This window comes from Musa acuminata, chromosome BXJ1-6 (assembly GCF_036884655.1).
Source record: "Musa acuminata AAA Group cultivar baxijiao chromosome BXJ1-6, Cavendish_Baxijiao_AAA, whole genome shotgun sequence".
Classification (NCBI taxonomy): Eukaryota; Viridiplantae; Streptophyta; class Magnoliopsida; order Zingiberales; family Musaceae; genus Musa; species Musa acuminata.
In genome coordinates, this window is record NC_088332.1 from 11,925,503 (window position 1) to 11,945,771 (window position 20,269).

At 43.4% G+C, this 20,269-nt stretch overlaps 3 protein-coding genes and 1 long non-coding RNA gene across 5 annotated transcripts; 1 reads left to right on the top strand and 3 right to left on the bottom strand.

The window, feature by feature from the left end:
* The first annotated feature begins 4,618 nt into the window (after positions 1 to 4,618).
* Positions 4,619 to 7,577, top strand: LOC135676293 (uncharacterized). Of its 2 annotated transcripts, XR_010514229.1 has the most exons (5): positions 4,619 to 5,430; positions 5,988 to 6,106; positions 6,236 to 6,921; positions 7,110 to 7,185; positions 7,312 to 7,577. It is a non-coding gene; the product is annotated as an uncharacterized LOC135676293 (long non-coding RNA). The 2 variants fall into 2 exon arrangements; XR_010514228.1 differs by having other exon boundaries at positions 4,620 to 6,106; positions 7,312 to 7,575.
* Positions 7,578 to 8,287: 710 nt separating this feature from the next.
* Positions 8,288 to 9,132, bottom strand: LOC135676296 (heavy metal-associated isoprenylated plant protein 28-like). The gene is made up of 3 exons (XM_065187320.1): positions 9,053 to 9,132; positions 8,893 to 8,968; positions 8,288 to 8,825 (listed from the first exon to the last, which is right to left on the bottom strand). The coding sequence occupies exons 1-3, from the start codon at positions 9,056 to 9,058 to the stop codon at positions 8,467 to 8,469; spliced, it is 441 nt and encodes a 146-aa protein (XP_065043392.1). The 5' UTR covers positions 9,059 to 9,132; the 3' UTR covers positions 8,288 to 8,466.
* Positions 9,133 to 9,727: 595 nt separating this feature from the next.
* LOC135676294 (dol-P-Man:Man(6)GlcNAc(2)-PP-Dol alpha-1,2-mannosyltransferase-like) lies at positions 9,728 to 20,216 on the bottom strand. The gene is made up of 10 exons (XM_065187318.1): positions 19,894 to 20,216; positions 12,809 to 12,896; positions 12,545 to 12,704; positions 12,132 to 12,352; positions 11,737 to 12,032; positions 11,141 to 11,252; positions 10,911 to 11,049; positions 10,398 to 10,594; positions 10,225 to 10,314; positions 9,728 to 10,134 (listed from the first exon to the last, which is right to left on the bottom strand). Exons 1-10 carry the CDS (start codon positions 20,166 to 20,168, stop codon positions 9,985 to 9,987), a joined length of 1,728 nt encoding a protein of 575 aa, XP_065043390.1. The 5' UTR covers positions 20,169 to 20,216; the 3' UTR covers positions 9,728 to 9,984.
* LOC135676295 (uncharacterized) lies at positions 12,915 to 19,835 on the bottom strand. The gene is made up of 2 exons (XM_065187319.1): positions 17,751 to 19,835; positions 12,915 to 17,668 (listed from the first exon to the last, which is right to left on the bottom strand). The coding sequence occupies exon 2, from the start codon at positions 16,989 to 16,991 to the stop codon at positions 15,978 to 15,980; it is 1,014 nt and encodes a 337-aa protein (XP_065043391.1). The 5' UTR covers positions 16,992 to 17,668; positions 17,751 to 19,835; the 3' UTR covers positions 12,915 to 15,977.
* Positions 20,217 to 20,269: the final 53 nt, after the last annotated feature.

Here is a 20,269-nt window from a genome sequence, read left to right on the forward strand (position 1 = left end):
TTCAAAATTAGAAAAACTTTTACCAAGAGCTTTGAGTCCATTGATGACATCCGTGAACCGGGTGTACATGTCTCCGATGGACTCACTTGGTTTCATCCGGAAAAGTTCGTAAGAATGCACAAGAATATTGATTTTGGACTCTTTCACTCGGCTAGTGCCTTCATGAGTGACCTCTAGAGTTCTCCAAATATCAAAAGCCGAGTCACACATCGAAACACGATTAAATTCATTTTTGTCAAGTGCACAATATAAGGCATTCATAGCCTTTGCATTTAGAGAAAACATCTTCTTCTCCAAATCATTCCAATGGTTCATTGGGAGAGAAGACATTTCAAATCCATTTTCGACTATGTGCCATAAATTCAAATCCAAAGAAAGTAAGAAAACTCTCATTTGAGTTTTCCAACAAGTGTAGTCCGTCCCATTGAAAAAGGGAGGACGAATGAGAGAATGACCCTCTTGAAAGCCATAAAGAGCCATTTCTATTTGGGTGTTAAACCAAAGTAGAAAACCGTGGCTCTGATACCAATTGTTAGGATCGGAGCGGCACTAAGAGGGGGGGTGAATTAGTGCAGCGGATTAAAACTTTGGTTTTAATAAAAACTTTCGTACGATAAGAACGGAACTTGAAAAGCTTTAATCTTGAAAACGTATTCTTAAATATGTGCAGCAAAAGTAATAAGGAACTTAAAGCATATAAGAAGGTTTGCAATAATGTAAATAGCAATAATGAAATGCAAACCAAGAATCACGCCGATTTTAGAGTGGTTCGGTCAAATGACCTACTCCACTTGCGAGGCCCCTCTTCGATGAGGCTCCCACCTTCCACTAGCAAGTCTCTTGAAATGGAAGGGTAAATACCCCTCTTACAACTTTTACAAGCGGTTCACTCTCTTATAGATTTTCAACAAGAAAGAAGGAGGTGAACACTAGCAAATTGAAAACAAGACAAGCTAACACTTTTCTAAGGCTTTTCTCTCAAACACTTGCTGCTCAAAAAGTTGTTCTCTCAGCTGAGATTTGAGGGGTATTTATAGGCCTCAAGAGGATTCAAATTTGGGCTTCAAAATTTGAATTATCTTTGGGTTCCCGCTGTTGGAGGTGCCACCGCCCAGCCAAGCGGTGCCACCGCCCAGGGCTCGGGTGCTGGGCGGTGCCACCGCCCAGCCAGGAGGTGTCACCGCCCAGCTCTCGGGTGGTGGGCGGTGCCACCGCCTACAGTGTTTTCAGCCCGACTACAGTGTTTTCAGCCACTAGTTGGGCTTCAATCTTGGCTCTCTAGTTCGCTGGTTTAGCTTAATTTTTAGCCTAAACCAACTCTGACTTTGGGCCCAGTTGGCCCATAACCAGGATATAGGATTATCTCTTAATCCTAATCCTAATTACAAGTGGACTACATAACCAAAACACATCCTAAGCAAATTTTCAACCGCGAACGTCGAGTCTTGTTCTGGCGAGCTTTCCGACGAACTTTCTGCTGACGGGCTTCTAGCAAGCTCCCGAACTTGTGATGACTTTAATGAGTAGCCGAGCCTTCTCGGTGATCTCCGTGAACCTCCGACGATCTCTTCGGCGAACTTCCGAAAATTCCGACAGGTTCCCGATTTCTTCTCGGTTGGTTCTGGCAGCATCTCCGACGATTCTTCGGACTCTTAAACGTCCATCGAACTTGACTCCGGTATTCTCGCTTTGTGTTTTTTGGTTATCGTAGTTAATCCTGCACACACAAGCAAACACTCCACTCCGATCTAGACAATTATTATAACGCAAATTGACATTCTGTTGCCCGGCACGTCATTGGTTGGCGCTTCATCCGATTCTTCGGTGCATCGTCCTCTCTTGCAGCTTGTTGCCCAATCGGCGGTTGACCTCCGCAACCCCGATATCCTTGGCGCAATTTCGCTCTCCTTGGCCCGATGCCCGACGCCCGAAGCCTTCTGCCATCCAATATCCTGACGTGATCTCCTCCGACGCAACGTCAATTCCTCCTGCGTTAATTGTCTAATCCTGATCGAGTAGACCTGTATCACTCAAAATGTAGTCAAACATTTAAACACAATCAATTAGTTTCATCATCAAAATCCGAGATTCAACAGGTGCCACTCGGGTGGTTCTAGGGTGCTGAGATGACTGATGTTTCACGTGCAGCAGCGGGCTGCAGAAAACAGCCCGTGGCACGCGGAAACGGAACTGTTTTGGGCTGTTCTGGGGCTATTTTGCTCGGTTCGATGAGCGGTTGCACTATAGCACGGCAACTTGTTCGACCTTACATTTTTATAAGCAAAATGACTTAAAACCAAGCCAAAACATATTGTCAAGCAGCTGTACATGTAGATTAGAGCGACGAACTGTTCGTTGAACGAAGTTGTTGCGGGTGCGCGATGACCGTTCGTGACATGAAGTCATTGTCTATTAGTTCTTATGCAAAAAAGCTTATGAGGAGTTCAAACTTTACTTCCTAAGTATATCCATGGTCAACAATGACAATACCCCTCAAACTCAAGCAAAGAGAGGAGGAAATACTCGTAGATTTTGTCACTCGATTTATGAATGAGATCCGAGGTATGGTAGATGCATATTTGTCATTCATAATATAAACCTTTATGATAGGGCTAAAGCTCTGTCGCATCTTTTAGTCGTTAATAGAGAGATTACCTGCAATCAAACTAGAGGCACTTCAAATGGTCAATCAATATATTATTATCGAGACATTGGTCTCAAGAAGGCATAAGGAATCACACAAGAAGCCAAAGTAGGAGCAGTCATAATCCACCCTGATCCCGAGTTCATCACGATGAAAGATAAACGAACGACTCGAGGTATCTCGCCTAAGGTCCGAGTTGACCCCCCTAAATTTGACTAAAATTAAATTTTTTCTATAGATAAAAGAGAATGAGCTCTTAAAAGATTCTTACTTGATGAAGAGACAGGTCCAAATACAATAGTTCTATTGGGATTGCAGCTACAACATAAAGGACCTACACCCTAACCTTAGGAGCTAATGAAGAAGCAATTGATATCATCATTTATAAACCCACCTCGGGGAGAGATAGCTCCTTGGGTTATAAGGATTATGCCCAAGCTACCATTAAAAAACACTTGAGGATGGAGGACATGTTGAGAAACCTTAGAGATCATCACATACGCAATGAAAAATAAATACAAAATTGATTTCCTAAAACAAAAACATTGGATTGCCACGAGATGACCAGGAGTGTAAAACTCAAAATCAAAAAATTGTGTTAATAGAGTGAGACGTTCTCACCTAGGCGAGATCGTATATCCCCTAAACCATATATCTCAGTTCATGGTTGAAAGAGCTCTCACAAACTCTTATCTAATGATGATCTACATAGTAGACGCAACGATGATGCACCTCCTCGTGTAGCAGGTTCTCTCCTCGTGATCGTGCACAATCACACATTAGTAGTCAAAAGAAGGGGTGGCCCTCTTACTATTCTCTCACATCAAGGAGGGGCTCACGGTTGAAGGAGAGATGGGGAGGAGATAGGTGGCTGATGACTATAAAGTCTAGCCTATAACTTATGAAGCCTCAACTCCTATTTATATAAAGCTCCTACTGCTAACTCTAATGGATCCACCTTATTAGGTATTAAATCCCTATCCAATAACTACTAGCTTAATGGATATTGGATCCTTATCCAATAATCACTCTAAGCTCTATTGGGTGTCATTTAATGGATCCGTTGAAACAGGGGCTTATTAGATATCTCATATCCAATCTTATATTCGTTGCATTGTCCATAATATGTGTATAACTCTTTAGACTCAATACTGAGCTAGTCGTGAGTTGTGTTAGTTATAAGTGCCTTACAAATCAATCACATGAGTGATGACATTAGTAACACGCTGCGACAATCTCTTTGCTTATTATTATTAGTATTTTATCATATATTATCTAGATGTATATTATAATGTCCTTAGATCTGTGCAATGAGAATCGGATCGTGATGAGATCACAATAATGAGACCGATTCATCTTTAAATACATACGCTTAATCATTCCGGTCATATGTAACATAAGAAGAATATCGAGATAACCGGATAGATCAGTGCACTATATATTTATTTATATGATGGAGACGACTAGTCTCATAGTCACTCGTACGAGGACACTAAAGGTATTGTAAAAGTACTTATTGCAGAATGAGTTCATTGATTCACTTAAGAAATACTGAATGATTAATGATACCTGACGTTAGATAGTGATTCCGTAGTTTAAGTTGTGTGTTTGATTCTTAGGCTTAGACATTAAAGATGTCTTATATGAGTATTTCATTCTTTGACGTTGGATTTACAGGTTTGAAAGTTCTAGATATAATATAATCGATTCTTACGAATAACAATTAACTTTACGAAGATAATTAAGTTCAAGATATCAAGAGTGAAATATCCGGTGTATCTTCGCTTAAATAATATCCCGTAAATTATTATCTCCGTACATGCCGCTCTCACGGGATTGCCTTGCGGTTTGTGTCACTTCCGGCCCACCTGTGTGTCCCATAAGCACCTCCAATAACAAGTCAGGTAAGAACATGGGCAATTCGTGAAGTACCGAGGCGGCACCTTCCGTAAATGGAACGGTGAGAGTGTCGAAGATGGGCGCCGCGAAGGAACATAACCGTCTGTTCCGGGACAGGCGATACCGCTTTTTGTAGTGGGTCTTTATGCTTCCCTTTGTGGGCGCCTTTGCCAAAAGCAAGGCGATAAGCCGATCTTCGCCAACTTCTTTTGGCCCTTCCTTCCCCAACCTCCGCCTGTCCCGCTCCGCTTCCGGGGACGGTAAGGAGACTCCCAGAAAGGTCGCCTCCATCCTCCGGCTTCAATCCCTCTGCTCTTCTCCTCTCGGTCGGTCCCCAAGATTTGTCTCATTGTGAGTTAAAGAGGGTTCTAGAAACCCTCCTGCGCTGCCATCTTTCCCCTGTTCTCGTTCCCTTTTCTCGCGGTTTATCGGCTCGAGTTCTTGAGGTTTCTTTTGCTGCGTTGTTTCGGATGGTCTTGTTTCGGTTGAGGGTGTGGGGTCTGTTATGTTTCTGTTGCTTTTTTCTTGTCCCCGAGAGGTTTGATTTTGCTTCGCGGTGCGGCGACGAGAGTTATGCTTGGCTTTCTTGCTCTTAGGGTTGTTGGTGGTTCGTTCTGAGCAGTGGAAGTTCTTGTTATGGATACTTCATATGCAGAGGAATGCGGTTATAGTGATCTTGATGAGGTTATCGAGTTTAGATTTCCTTGGAGGAAGCAGAGGATGAAACCAGCGAGTTTTTTAGCTTGTTGATGTTTGATGGTGGAAGATGACTTGAGAACGAAAGAGAGGCCCCAAGGACGGTTACCTCCTTCCACCGATTTCAAACCCTCTTCTCTACTATATCGGGGTTTCAATTTCGTTCGTTCTTCTCCAAGATTTGCCTCAATGTGAGTTCAAGAAAGTTCAAGAAACACTCCTCCGCGGCTTCTTTCCCCTGTTTTCGTTGCTTTTCTTTCGGTTTATCAGTTCGAGTTCTTGAGGTTTCTTTCGCTGCATCCTTCTGTACAAGTGTATTTAGAAGATGTGTATTTAGCTTGCCTCAACAAATTGTGTATTTGACCTAAATAATTGTGCTTTTTATTGTTTACTTTTACAAATGCAGGCCAGTAAATTTGACTTAACGGTGATGATTTCATTTTCATATTCTAATTATCTTTGGCTATGTTTTCTTGAGCCTGTTCTTGTAAAGCATGTTTTGGATTGATTTCTGGATCATGGTTCTAAATTTGTAGTAATTGTTTTTGGGTTAGGTCCAAGACAGGTATGATATTTACCTTTTATTATTAGTCTTGTGCTCCTACTTGCATGATTTTGAAGCATCAGCATATTGACAATCTTTGATAACCTTAAAAAGGTCAAAATGACTTTTCAGTCAAGGACATGGCTATCCAATGGTACACTTTTCATGCTTTTAACCTAATTGATTTATCTGTGATTCTGGCAGCTTCCAATTCAAAGTTGACAGGTTATCATGTTTCTACATTTCCTACTCAAGCCAGATCAGTTCCTCCCTGTTTTCATCCTCAAGTTGCAGATGACATAATAGATCCACCGCTACTTAAGGTTTCAAAATCTGTTAACTCTTTCATCTTGCTTCATATAGTAGGAAATAGACATTCTTGTCATGCTTGTTGTAGAAGTTAGCATGCTAGAACAGTAATAACCATGTAAATGTTATCATTCAAAATGCAGGTTCTGGTCTTAACCCTGATTTTCATGGGTATGGTCATTTAAGTTCCCTTCGGGAGTTAGAAGCAAGCAGCAACTATGGTCATCTTGAGATAAATTGTCCGTCTACAACTGCAATTTGTGGTGACAATTTCTTGCAGTCAACTCAGCTTCTTTCTCCTCATTGTCGACCTATTTGAGCTGATTTTGGCAGAAGCAAAACGACGTTATCATATTTGGCTGATAACTCGCATGTATCAAATGAAAGCAGAGCTTCTGTCATGGATTACATGTCTTGGCAAAACAGAATGAACATTTGCAATGCTCCCCGGGGATCTTGTAGTATGGGCAGTTACACCGGAAGAGTGTCCAAGGTCACAGAAGGAAGTTTGTCTGATATTCTAAATAGCCTTATTCCTGGATCAAAATATGGATCTCTCCGATGAACATGATGTCTGCATGATTTACATGTCTAGTTATTGTAGTATCTCAAGTTGTGCACCAAATTATTGGAGTTGATATAGGTTTTGAAGTACATCAACTTGTGCATCGTCGTCGTCGTCGTAATGCTTGTGATCTTCAGCTGAAGCAATGCCAGCAGATGTCTCTTATTTTTCTGTTGAACTGTGGCCATGAGAGCTAGAATCACCATACCAGGGAGTGTTGGTTTGTTCCAAAGTTGATGATGTCCTCTTGAACTTAATGTGATGGTAAGGTGATTTCTGTTTGAATTCTTTGGTATTTTAAGAATTCGTTTGTTGCTAAAGATTTGACCATACTTGATTAATTTCCAAATAGTTACTTAGACTTGTATCTATGCATTCTGCTGGCATTTTATCAGTCTCATCATCTACTGTGACCTAATTGCATTTCCTGATGAGCTATCTACATCCTGCAGGACTATATGCCAAGGCAAGTAGGCCATGAAAGATTAAACTGGTGGTATGGATTCAGAGGGAGATGCGCTGTGAAAGGTAAATAAACTCGAATGCTTTCAGCTGCAGCTGCAGCTGTGTACCAGCTTGGATTATATTCCGGATCACAAAACTTTTACTTGCATGTTATGATGATATTTGGGGATTTGCTTCAATATTTTTCAGTTAACCTGTGTTGCTGTGTCTCTCCGCCAAAAGGGTATCTTCACCACCTTTCGTCAGCACGAGCATGGGAATCACCCCTCTCACATTCATTTGGTGTCTTCCCGCGTTTAGGTACGTCATAAGCTCTCGCCATTCATTTCGTCAGCGTTGTAATAAAGGCAAATAAAAATAAAGAGACAGCAAAACCACGACTTCTTCGGTTCGGATAAAAGCTAAACAACAATAACAAATTTTGTTGATGTGACTGGTTCTCACGGATAGGGCACACCTACAGTTTGGCAGAAGATCGAAGGGCTTTTCTTTGGTTGAGATGATGTATGATTTAGATTTCTTTATAGTCCCGTAGGTGAACCTTCGTTGCTCTTTCCCTTACTGTAGATTAGAGTAGTAATGAATCTATGAGCTTTGAACAAAGAAAAGAAAATCTAAATGCCCCACCAAATATCCGTGAGAGAAAAAAAGACATCTTCACAAGATTACTTCCATATAATATACAAAATTCTCACCTAATCTAAGATTATACAACTTTCGTAATGAAAATATCGTAATCATGATAATGCGTGCTTACGTGTCTGAAGGAACCACAAATCTTATTACTTTAGGCCAAAGCAAATTATATATGTTTAGATATATAAATCTTCTCAAAGAAACTAATTGCACTGTTAAAAGTCAATGTCTTACCTGCTCCAGTTGATAAGATCAGTCCAACATCTCTATTTTAATATAGATGAACACCAGTCATTGGCCGTTTCTTTCCTAGATGGAGGGAGCAAATAAAGGGGAGAGCAATATAAATATCTTTTCTCTTTAGACCACCTTATTCCATGTGACATCTTAAGTCGTGCAATAATATATCATTCTTTTGTACATTGTTGTGAATTCGAAATATTTTTATGAGATAAATCTCTCTCTAGTCTATTTATATTTCTTCATCGCATATATGAATGAATATATGATGCATACCGTTCAAATCGAGTTTGGAATCTCAAAGAAGTCCTCACAAAAGGGAGCAGAGCAGCCGCCCCCACAAGGATTTAGCTTTTATTGTGATAATTACAACATACAAAGATCCCCACTAGTGTTGCGACTCCTTACGGCATAATACATATATCACAGATGCACACAGGAGAAGTTTGCAGCAAGCAAGTGCTGCTACTACATGACGGAGCAAGCAGTAGGGTTGTCATCGCTGAAGCGAGCGCGAGCCTCGTCTCCGATGATGTGGGTTTGTGACGGCTCCTGGTAGTAGCCATGCAAGCTGGAGTCGTCGTACCCGTGCTTGTGGTAGTTGTAAGACCGCGGAGCGACGTTGAAGAGGAGACGGTGAGCCGGGGTCGGGTGCTGCAGATGGTAGTACTCCTGCGCCTGGACGTTGGTCTCCGCGTTCAGAGGATACGGGCACAGCACCGCCGTGCACCTCGTCTTCCTCACCGCCTCGAGCACCTTCTTCTGGTCCGCCCACCCGATCACCGTCACCCTCTGCATCGCCATGTCTATCTCCACAGCGTCCACCCCTACAACACCATCACAGAAGCCATGAGCTCGGTGGACGGCGAAAGGTTCGGCGACGGTTCTTTGTACCTTGTAGCTTCGAGAGGGCCTTTCGTATCTTGTTCTCACACCCGGGGCAGTCGATGTGCACCCACATCTCCACCATCTGTCCATATTGTTCGGTAGAAAAAGGTTGGAGAATGCTCGATAGAGGAAACAGGATAAGGCAGAACGATAGAGGCTTAATTACCGGCATACTGCAGCACGTCTCGGGTCTGGAACAATTGGATGTCTTTGTGCAGAGTTGATCTTACACTCTACCCATAGATGTTTATATAGATAAAGCTGATCGAGTAGCATCGACGACTTGACAGTGACAGAAACAAGGCAGGCTTAGAATAAGGAAGATACCGTTTACCGAGTCTACGGGAACCAAATATACAAGTGTTGGTTCAACCGAGTCTACGGCGCCTCCCAATCGACAGCTGCCGCGGCTCACTTGAGCCTGTTTGCTTCTCTCCCGGTATCTGCGTGGAGAACTCGGTGCAGGTTGAGCGATCGGTCCGACAACACCAACCAAATCGCAGCCATCGAATCCTGGGTTCTGCCACAGGCAACGCCGCTGCTGAGACGGGGAGATCGAGTTAATGTTTGGTGGGGGAGCAGTTGAGGCGTCCACGTCTGCGTAGTATTTAGTGTATTTATTCCTCCAGCTTGGGCTTGCGGCGGGGAAGAGTTCGGGAGACTGTCGATATCGATGACGATGTCATCGGATTTAACTACTGCAAGTCCGCAGGCGGTTGTGTTGACTGCAGAGCTCTTCTTCCCAGTGAAGTCAGCTGGTTTTGTCTTTAATCATAGGCTGACTTGTTCCGAGGCAGTCAGTCTTAAACACCCAAGTAAAAGGATTAGTAACAGCTAGAAATGTCCACCACAGAAAACTTGGCTCCATTCACTTTCCCACACGATCATATTAATTAGCACACACAACAAAGACCGTACTAGACAAACAAAAAGTCCCTAACCGAGCGACAATAGGATAAAGACGAGCAAAGATACAGTCTTTTCTGCCTAAAACTGCGTTACTGAAGCATCATGGAGCTAAGAATTTTGCGGGGTAAAATGAACTCTGAAAGTTCAAACGAAGATCTCGCGGAGAGTGGCACCCATCAAGCGCCTAAATCAAGTATGTGCTTGGCCACTCTTGGGTATTTTCTTTAGCAACTTATACAAGCCAAATACATTCTTTTCTTGCCATTTATAGGGGATGAAGAATGATCGGTATGTGGCAGGCGACAGCTCTCTGTCCAGGAAAGGTATGGCCGCTAGTGTCTGAAACCATTAGATTATGGTCAGAACATGGCAAATGGTCACACTAACATGAGCTAATATGAAAGTTGAAGAAGAAACACCAGAGTTTACCTCCCAGGTTGACAAGTCAGTTCCTCGAGCAGGAAATGGTCGCTTCAGATCTAGCTCCACAAAGAAGGTACAGACTTCAGTGTCCTTCACCTGCGCATCCAGTCAAAGCAGGATTAGCATGGAAAACAAGATGGTGCAAGATCATATAACCAAGAAAATGGTAGGGATATTACGTATTGATCACCGGAAGCCTTGTTCTTGTCATTGAAATAAGGTGGGGCAGCTCCCATCCCTCCAAAACTAGAATTGAAAGGAAATGGAAGAAGGCCCCTGAATCCATCATCCACCCATCGAACTTCGCTAACATATGATGGTACAAAAAACGAGGAAGGAAAACGGTGCCACTCACTTCCGACACAAAGCACAGAGCCTACATACGAAGATAAAACTATGTCAAATGCATGGATATAATGTGATTTCCCTTTTATTATTGTTACTGGGAGGGTGCGGGAGAGAATCAATGGTTATCAAACATAAGAAAGCATAGGAACAGTAGAATTTTTTTAAAGACTAGCAAAAGTACATTAAAAAAAATGATTCGCCACGACCACTTAGAAATCTCAAGAGCTGAAACTACAAGATTAAGAACTAGAGACAGTTACGATTAGAAACTTCACTTATATAGACATATGGTATGACTTTTCTGGCCTCGGATCATTTTACTATCAGATATAAAAATATCTTACCAGTTCCAGCATCACCATGATGTTCCAAGTGTTTATAAATTTCCAAAGGCGCAGAGTACCCATTAAGAATTGAGAATGTGCGGCTATGTGAGGCACACAATATAAGGCCAAGAAAGATGGGTCTAAGTCCTTTTGCAATCTGTACAGGCAGCCAAGTAGACATCAAGCAGTCTTATGGTTACTCGATCAATCACTGACCTAAAAGATAAGACAGGAGACATTAAATGTACCTGAACAATAAGTGTGTCTTCAACTGCATACTTGTCACGGAAAAGATCAGGAAAACTATCAATGACAGCTGTTGCTGCAATGCATATAAGTGGATAGATTGGATAGAGAAACCTGTAACGCCACAAAACAGACCTTAAAACTGCTAAAGTTAAGATGCAACCTACTGTTATCAACAAATAAGACGAAAACACCTACAGGGACTGGTGATATTTCTAAATGCAAATGTATGCCATTTATGATGCAATCACAGAGAAGATTAACATTGACGATGAGAAATGAGACAAATGGAAGTAAAGAAACAGTGATAGAATGGATAATGAAGAGGCTCATGAACTTGGTAAGTTGCAAGTCAAGGGAAGTTTGACTTGTCCTTTGTCCCAAACAAAGGACACAAAACACTTCAATACTAACATTCAGACAAAGCCATAACAATGATATGGAAAATGACAACAACTAACAACCATTGTAAACATGTTCAAAATCAATCAGGCATGATTCAAATAATTAACCTTATAGAGTGACAATTTTCTAACAAGAACTGTAGATAAATCTGATGATTTGTATGGTACAGAGTGGAAGAAAAAGTGGCTATTACCTTTCTTCTTTATGAGCCTGCAATGACATAAAAGCCAACCAAATATACATGGGAGAGACCACAATGAGCAAATCCGGGGCATATTTCTTCCTCGCAATAGGTAAAATCGCCAAGAAAAGTAAAGCAAGAATGAAGCAGAAATTAAAGTTGTTAAATCCATTCCTAAAATAAAACAAGGGTCCTTCAGTTCCATATAAGTGGCTCTGACCACCTCCTGACACATTATACTGCACCAGGTTGAATACCGAAGATGTCCATCTTGCGTAGCAGTAATAGTCAGCAAGCAATGAGAAAGCCTGGTAACAGAACCCAAAGTCATAACCATAACAAAACTGGATGTGGTAGTTATAGAGCAGAGGTGGAAAAAGAAATCAGTTCATGGTCAGATTTCTTACAAGAATAAGCACAGAGGTTAAAATCCCGGATAAAAATACTTTTTTGAATCCTCCCCTACTCAATGAATAGAATGTGATTGGAAGAAAAACTAGAATAGAGAAAGGCCAGCCGATGATCACTCCAGCAGCAGCAACAGATACAGCCATAGCATACTTCTGAAGAAGGAAGAGAGCTGATGAAAGAGTAACAGCATACATAGAGAAGCTACTAGGTAGAAAACCTGGAGAAGCATTCACAAAAATTAGAGAAGCAAACCATAGAGACAGGAAACAGATAAAATATTCAGCAGAACTGGTTGTCACAAAACAAGGATAAAAAGGAAAACATTTAATAGTTAAGAAAAGCAGGAAATTTGAAGTAAACAAAGCATTAACAGCAAAGAAAATGACAGATGACAGGATAAGAAACTCACTTGTACTTGCAAAGAAACAACCACTGGTTAGGCACAGCATTGCGAGTGTATACCATGCAAGCCTTTTCCCATATTTTCTTGAAAGGGCAACCACCAGAACTGTATCTGTGAAAGTCGAGACAAGACCAAGAAAAAGCCTTACTGAATAAAAGACTCGAACCTGAAATTTCATTAGTGAGGGAACATAATTAGTTAACAAAAACTTTTATATTGAGAATAAGCTAGAAAGAGAGCAAATCTACAATCTATGATGTTTTAATTCACCTTCTCCTCACTGTAGATCAAAGAAGCTGGTCCAGCCACCAAAGCATGGAAAAAGATGTATAAATATGACCGCAAAGCAAACTCAGAGCTGCACAAAGGTAAAAGATGGTTAAAAATAAAAAAAAATGTAAGGATTCACAATCCCCAAACCGTAGATTTTTACAGGTCCTTTTAAGCCCAGTGTGAAGAATGTGAAAAGGGTTATTGGGCACACAACTTCATTCTATCAGGAGTTTTTAAAGAATTTTCAAAATAACATAAAACAACCTAAAAGAGCCATGACCTAGTTTAGGTAGGTTCGACACCTTTTCTTTTCACTTTGAGCCATCTTAAGAACTTATAACATTCAAAGACAAGTATATAATAGAAAAAGTTCTAGGTACATGATGCATGGGAACTTCAGAAGAACAGTAAAAGTTAGATGTGCTTTTATTGTCAAAAATTGAATTTGAATGGCTGCTTGCCTCCAACTGGACTATCTAAAACATGATTTTGAGCCATCGTAGTAGCCTTTGGTGCTCCACCTACAATTGTCATCATGGCTAGAGCCTACTCTATAAGAACAACACTCTAAGAATATCCAATTAAACCAACATAGCATTCTCCTCAATCATCTCTTTTTTCTCCCTTCTCTTCCCTTCTCTCTTTCTACTCCATGTTTTAGCCCACACAATACTTGGCATAATATCTATTTGACTGTCTCATATACAGACATTCACCAATTTTCAGTAATTCCTACAATCACTGTACATGCTGATAGTAACCAATTCTGAAAAAACATATGATCTATCACCTCCGGCTCCTACAAATGTAAGGACCAAGAACACAATTTCTAAATTGTAATAACACTAGGACCCAGTGCTAATGAAAGCCAAAGAATCATGCTAATCAACAATCTCCACCTGGTCTTTATTTTACAAAAAGCTAACTAGTGCATCCACACCTACAATTGGACCATCTTTCATCATTCTTTTAAGCTTCTTTAATAGCCATTGGTGTTCCACCTAAATCATCTGACAGATCATGCCACACCTGTCCTTCTCATGCTAGCCATAATGCCACATGTCACCTTTAAAACACTACCCATGGTCTTGAAGTCTACTACATCAAGCAAAATTAGATGCTTTCATATTTTTGGGGCATACCTCACTCGCTAGAACATGGACTGTTCCATTGAACATCTTGATTCTCATCATCCCTAAATCAGCAACATTATTTGCTGAACAATCTGCCAACTGAACAGGGCCTTCTTTTATCTTCAAAGAAACAAAGTAAAAATCCTCCTACATCAAATATGCTGCAAACTATTAGAATCTATTATCCATGCATCATCAAAATTGTCGATACTCTTAGAGACAATTAGGACATCATTGTCTTCATCTCAGAAGCTGTCACATTTGCAATCACTTGGTTCTTTGTAGTAGCCCGATCTCGATTTTTCTTGAGCTTTTGCAGTCCTTCTTTCATCTTCTACTAGATGTGTGTTAGGACCCTTTTTCTGAGCTTTTGAATAATGTTTATTGAGTCTGTTTAGTCCAGTTGTTTATTGAGTCAGTTTGGTTCAATTAGAGTCAAGTAGAGGTTTATTTAATATTTATTTATTATTAGAGTTCAAGTCCTGATGGACTTTGGGTGGAACTCTATAAATAGGGATGTAACTGCTTCTTTTCAGTAATATATGAAAAATACTATTATTGTCTTTGGACAAACCCTAGGAGGTCGATCCCCTCGAAGTGATCAAGGAGGGTCGATCCCCTCGAAGAGATCAAGGAGGGCCGATCCCCTCGAAGCGATCAAGGAGGGCCGATCCCCTCGAAGCGATCATTATCATTCCCTTTTCTCCCATTTCTTTCACGATAAGACCTTAGGGTCTTATCATTTGGTATCAGAGCCTACGATAAGACTTTAGGGTCTTATCATTTAGTATCAGAGCTACGATAAGACTTTAGGGTCTTATCAATTGGTATCAGAGCCTACGATAAGACTTTAGGGTCTTATCATTTGGTATCAGAGCTACGATAAGACTTTAGGGTCTTATCATTTGGTATCAGAGCAGCGATCCTCAGCGTTCTCGCTGTAGTTCGTCATTGCGTTCACAAAAAAAAAAATTAAAAGAAAAGGAAAAGAAGAAACACGAGAGGAAGAAGAAGCCGCAGCCACCCTGCGTCCCCTGCTTCCGGCCAGCCCACCCGCCGCTGCTTCTCTCCGGCCAGCGCCCACCATCGCCCCGCTTCCCGGCCGGCGACCACCGCCGCCGCTGTTCCCCGGCCAGGAGACGACGCTGCCAACGTCCATCCCAGCCCTACTACCTTCGTCGCCTCGCCTTGCGTCGCAGCGCAGCCGCTCGACCTCTCCTCCTCGGCGATCGTTGGTGACGCTGCTCCCAGCCGCGCCACCACCGCTGCCTCTCAACCGCCGCCTGCCTTCCCTTGGGTCGCAGCCGCAGCGGCCGATTGTCGCCCTCCTCGCGGCGACCGAAACAGGGCAACTCACGGATTGCCCTTGTTCCCAGCCGCATCGCCTCCGCTCGATCACCTGGCCAGCGACCTCTTCTCCTCGCGTTCCCATCTCGCTCGAGCGAGAAGGACCGCCGGCACCACAGCCGCAACCGCCGGTTGCCGCAGCCCCTCGTTACAACGGTTGTAGAAACAGAGCTTCCTCTGTTGCCGCAGCCCCTCGTCGATCGTAGCCGCGCCTCGAGCGCCGTCGCCTTCCAGCCGACCCACCACCGCTGCCAGCCACCGTGAGGCGACCGCCGCTCGCCTCCCAGCCGCCGCTCCCCCTTGGCTCGGGCGAGAACGACCGCTGCCACTCCCCCTTGCTCTGCCCCTTGGTGACCGAAACAGAGCAATCCTCTTGCTGCTACGAACGCCGGTTGCCACCACCGTCACCGCTGCTGCCCAGCCAGCGACGACGCCGCTTGCCTATCCCCTCGAAGAGATCAAGGAGGGTCGATCCCCTCGAAGCGATCAAGGAGGGCCGATCCCCTCGAAGCGATCAAGGAGGCCGATCCCCTCGAAGTGATCATTATCATCCCTTTTCTCATCTTTCTTCTACGATAAGACTTTAGGATCTTATCATTTGGTATCAGAGCCTACGATAAGACTTTAGGGTCTTATCATTTGGTATCAGAGCCTACGATAAGACTTTAGGGTCTTATCATTTGGTATCAGAGCCTACGATAAGACTTTAGGGTCTTATCATTCCATCTTTCCTGCCTTAGAGAAAAAAAAAGAAAGAATACGAAGAAAGAAAGAAAGAAAGAAAGAAAGAAAGAAGAAGAAGCAGCAACCGCAGCCACGCACCCCTGTTTCCCCTGCGTCCGGCCAGCCCACCCGCCGGCCGTCGCTGCTCTCCGGCCAGCGCCCACCATCGCCCCGCTTCCCGGCCGGCGACCACCACCGCCGCTGTTCCCCGGCCAGGAGACGACGCTGCCAGCGTCCATCCCAGCCCTACTGCCGCCGCCCGCCTCCCCTTGCGTCGCAGCGCAGCCGCTCGACTCTTCTCCTCGGCGATCGTTGGTGACGCTACTCCCAGCCGCGCCACCACCGCTGCCTCTCCACCGCAACCCTAGCCGTGCCCCCGCCTTGGGTCGCAGCCGCAGTCGCTTGTTGCCGCAGCCCCTCGTTGCAGCGGTTGCAGAAACAGAGCTTCCTCTGTTGCCGCAGCCCCTCGTCGATCGCAGCCACGCCTCGAGCGCCGTCGCCTTCCAGCCGACCCACCACCACTGCCAGCTACCGTGCGGCAACCGTTGCTCGCCTCCCAGCCGCCGCTCCCCCTGGCTCGGGCGAGAACGACCGCCGCCACTCCCCCTTGCTCTGCCCCCTTGGTGACCGAAACAGGGCAATCCTCTTGCTGCTGCGAACGGTTGCCACCACCGTCGCCGCTGCTGCCCAGCCAGCGACGACGCCGCTCGCCGCCCAGCCTGCCACCGTCGATTCCTATTTTCCCCTGCAGCCTCAACCTCGGCAACACCACCGCAGCCTCCCTCCAACAGCACACGCAGCAAGCTCTGTTTCGGTCGCTTCAACGACACCGTTGTGTCCTCAACCGCACGCGATCCATCGACGTCACCAACGCCTTCGTAGTGCGGTAGAGACAGAGCAACGCTGCCTTCCATCCGCACCGTCGCAACCACCGCAGCGACAGGCCCTTGCAACGCTGCCCCCAGTTGCAGCCACATCAACGCAATCGCCTTCCAACCTCGACGCTCTCACCCCACGCCTCGATAGAAACAGGGCAGCTACTCTTCCTCCAACGCAGCGACCGCAGCACTGCCCTTGGCGTCCACCTCCTCGGTAACTTTGCATCTACAGTGTTGATGCCCTTGTCCGACACCAAAAACAGGAGTTGAGATTACAGATTTGCAGTCTTACGCAATGGCCACCGATAACTCAGTGAAAGCACAAATGGAAGCATTGGAAATTAGAATTGAGAACCGGTTACAAGAAGTACTTAATGATTTCAAAAAGGGCTTACTGGGGAGCCTTAGTAAATTTCAACAAGGTGGGAGCTCAAGTACTATGTTGCACAGATCTGAAAATACAGGAAAAGGGCCCCAAGATTATGACACAAATTACTCACACATGAAGATGGAATTTCCAAGATGGAAAGATGGAGATCCGACCAATTGGATCTCTAAGGCAGAAAAGTTTTTTCATCTTTACAGAACCCCAGAAGAATCCAAGGTAGAAGTGGCCTCAATCCAACTCGAGGGAGATGCACTCCAGTGGTACGATTGGTATGAAACTTTCCACGGAGTTCCTTCGTGGGAGCAGTTCAAAAGAGGGCTTCTTGTTCGCTTTGGCCCATCCGAATATGAGAATATTGATTGCCAGCTCGCCAAAATTCATCAAACTTCTACAGTGTTAGAATATCAGAGTAAGTTTGAAAGATTATCAAATCAAGCTAGAGAATGGTCGAACCGACAACTTATGGATACATTTATTGAAGGGCTTATTCCAGAGATCCGGTATGAAGTTAAGGCTCGTCAACCCCGTACTATGATAGCTGCGATCTCATTTGCAAATCTACATGAGAAAAAAATTAGCAAGGAAAGATCAGTAAGGGGTTTGTACTATGATGAAAAATGGAGTATGGAGCACCAATGTAAACAAGGGCAACATCTGATGATTGAGCCAATTAGAGAGGAACCGAAAGCAGAAGAGTTGGACTCCGATTATGAAGGTATGGAAACTGATGAAGATATTGAAGCCATCACACATACAGTGCATGCATTGGCTGGCTTTGCTAACCCACAAACTATAAAAATCGGAGGAACTTTGAAGCATCAACCTGTCACTATTTTGATTAATACAGATAGCACTAATAATTTTATGGACAGGAAAGTTGCAGCCCAATTAGCCCACCACATTGAAGGCTGTGATATATTCGAAGCTGATGGACGGATCTTAACTTATGATAGCAAAGGCCAGAAATTTCTTACAACGATTACTACACTGAAAGATCGACCTATTGCTTACACTGTCAAAAAGTGGAGATCATACTTACTTGATCAACGGGTTGTGATGCGTTGCAGATAGTCTATGGCTAGTGCTGAAAGAGAAGCTCCCCGAGATTGATGCTGCTCAGCCTTGAGGACAAGACTGATTTGAAGAGGGAGGAACTGTTAGGACCCTTTTTCTGAGCTTTTGAATAATGTTTATTGAGTCTGTTTAGTCCAGTTGTTTATTGAGTCAGTTTGGTTCAATTAGAGTCAAGTAGAGGTTTATTTAATATTTATTTATTATTAGAGTTCAAGTCCTGATGGACTTTGGGTGGAACTCTATAAATAGGGATGTAACTGCTTCTTTTCAGTAATCTATGAAAAATACTATTATTGTCTTTGGACAAACCCTAGGAGGTCGATCCCCTCGAAGTGATCAAGGAGGGTCGATCCCCTCGAAGAGATCAAGGAGGGCCGATCCCCTCGAAGAGATCAAGGAGGGCCGATCCCCTCGAAGCGATCATTATCATTCCCTTTTCTCCCATTTCTTTCATGATAAGACCTTAGGGTCTTATCATTTGGTATCAGAGCCTACGATAAGACTTTAGGGTCTTATCAATGTGGCCCTTCTGAAGACAATGATTTCAATTTGTCACTATAATCAACTTCCAGAATGAACTTGATCTTGGTCTCTAGTTGCTTCTTTAACATGAGGAGCTTGTCCAACAATCAAAAGTCATTACCATTGCTGATGACTAGCTTATTTAATTTCTTGTTCTACAAAAAATTGATGTCACTTCATCGACCATGAGTGTTTCTTTGTTAGACAGCAATACTGTTACTGGACTTCCATAAGAAACTGGGAGTGAGGTTCAACAGCAACAGGCCATTATCTTATGAGGTTCATATTTATGCTAGTCACATGCACAATATGCTTGTTAAACATATCAAGATTTGATGTTAGTCTCTTCTTCCATACTCAACTAATACATTTTTTTTCTTCAAATAGAGCTGATTATAAAGTAATTGACATTTAATTTTTTTTTGTTTTTCCTACAAAATCTTAGGGGAGGTTTTATTTAAGATAATAGATTGCGCTTAAGAAGCAACTTGATTGTGCTTTTATCTTTCATCTCCAATTCCTACTAATCAGCTTTGAACGACAAACCAATTGCAAGCTGATTTATTTTTTGAACCAATTAATAACTTAGATTTTCAAGATCAATTAAGAGCCTAACTTTCTAGAATCAATTAATAACATTATTTTGAGATCAGTTAATGTAATCTCGACGACTCAAGAACCTAACTTTTCATAATAGTTTTCTTGGAATTAATTTCTATCGGTCTAGGGAATAATGTTAAGCCCAATACCATTACTTAAGCCTGAAAACCCTAATTGATGCATTAAAGTCAACAAAATACGATTACTTAAGCCTGAAAACCCTAATGATTGCAACACCTTGTTAGAGATTACAGTCCTCGTTCTATGAGAAAGAAATCTTTATACCCAATAAGTCAATCGACAGAACAATAAAGTGGAGTCAGATCAACAATCAAAATGTAACTATATATAAGAAGCGATCAAACCATTTTCTTGAAATGAAAGATATAAATAAGACAGAAGGCGACGGAGGCATACCTATACTCCCAGGTCTGGAATCCCGACTTGTAGAGGAGGTAATGGAGGGGCTCCCAGTAATTGAAGACCTCATCGCAGTCGTGGATGATGTTGGAGGTGGCGCTCATGTGTCGGAGCAAACCCAAAGCAAGCGCCGGCAGCAGCCACCCCACCCCCACCCGCTCCTCCTCCTTCTTCTCCCCCTTGTCCTCCTTCGAGTACCGATCCGACGACGATGACGGGGCGTCCCGATCCGCCGTCGGTGGTCGCCGCTGCCGCGCCGCCGAGACGGCCATCGCTGATCCCTCTATCGCTCGTTCTAGTTCGCCCTAGTAGGTGGAAGGGTTTGGGTATTCGGGGGAGGGAAGGATTTATGTTTAAGGTGATCCGCTGGATC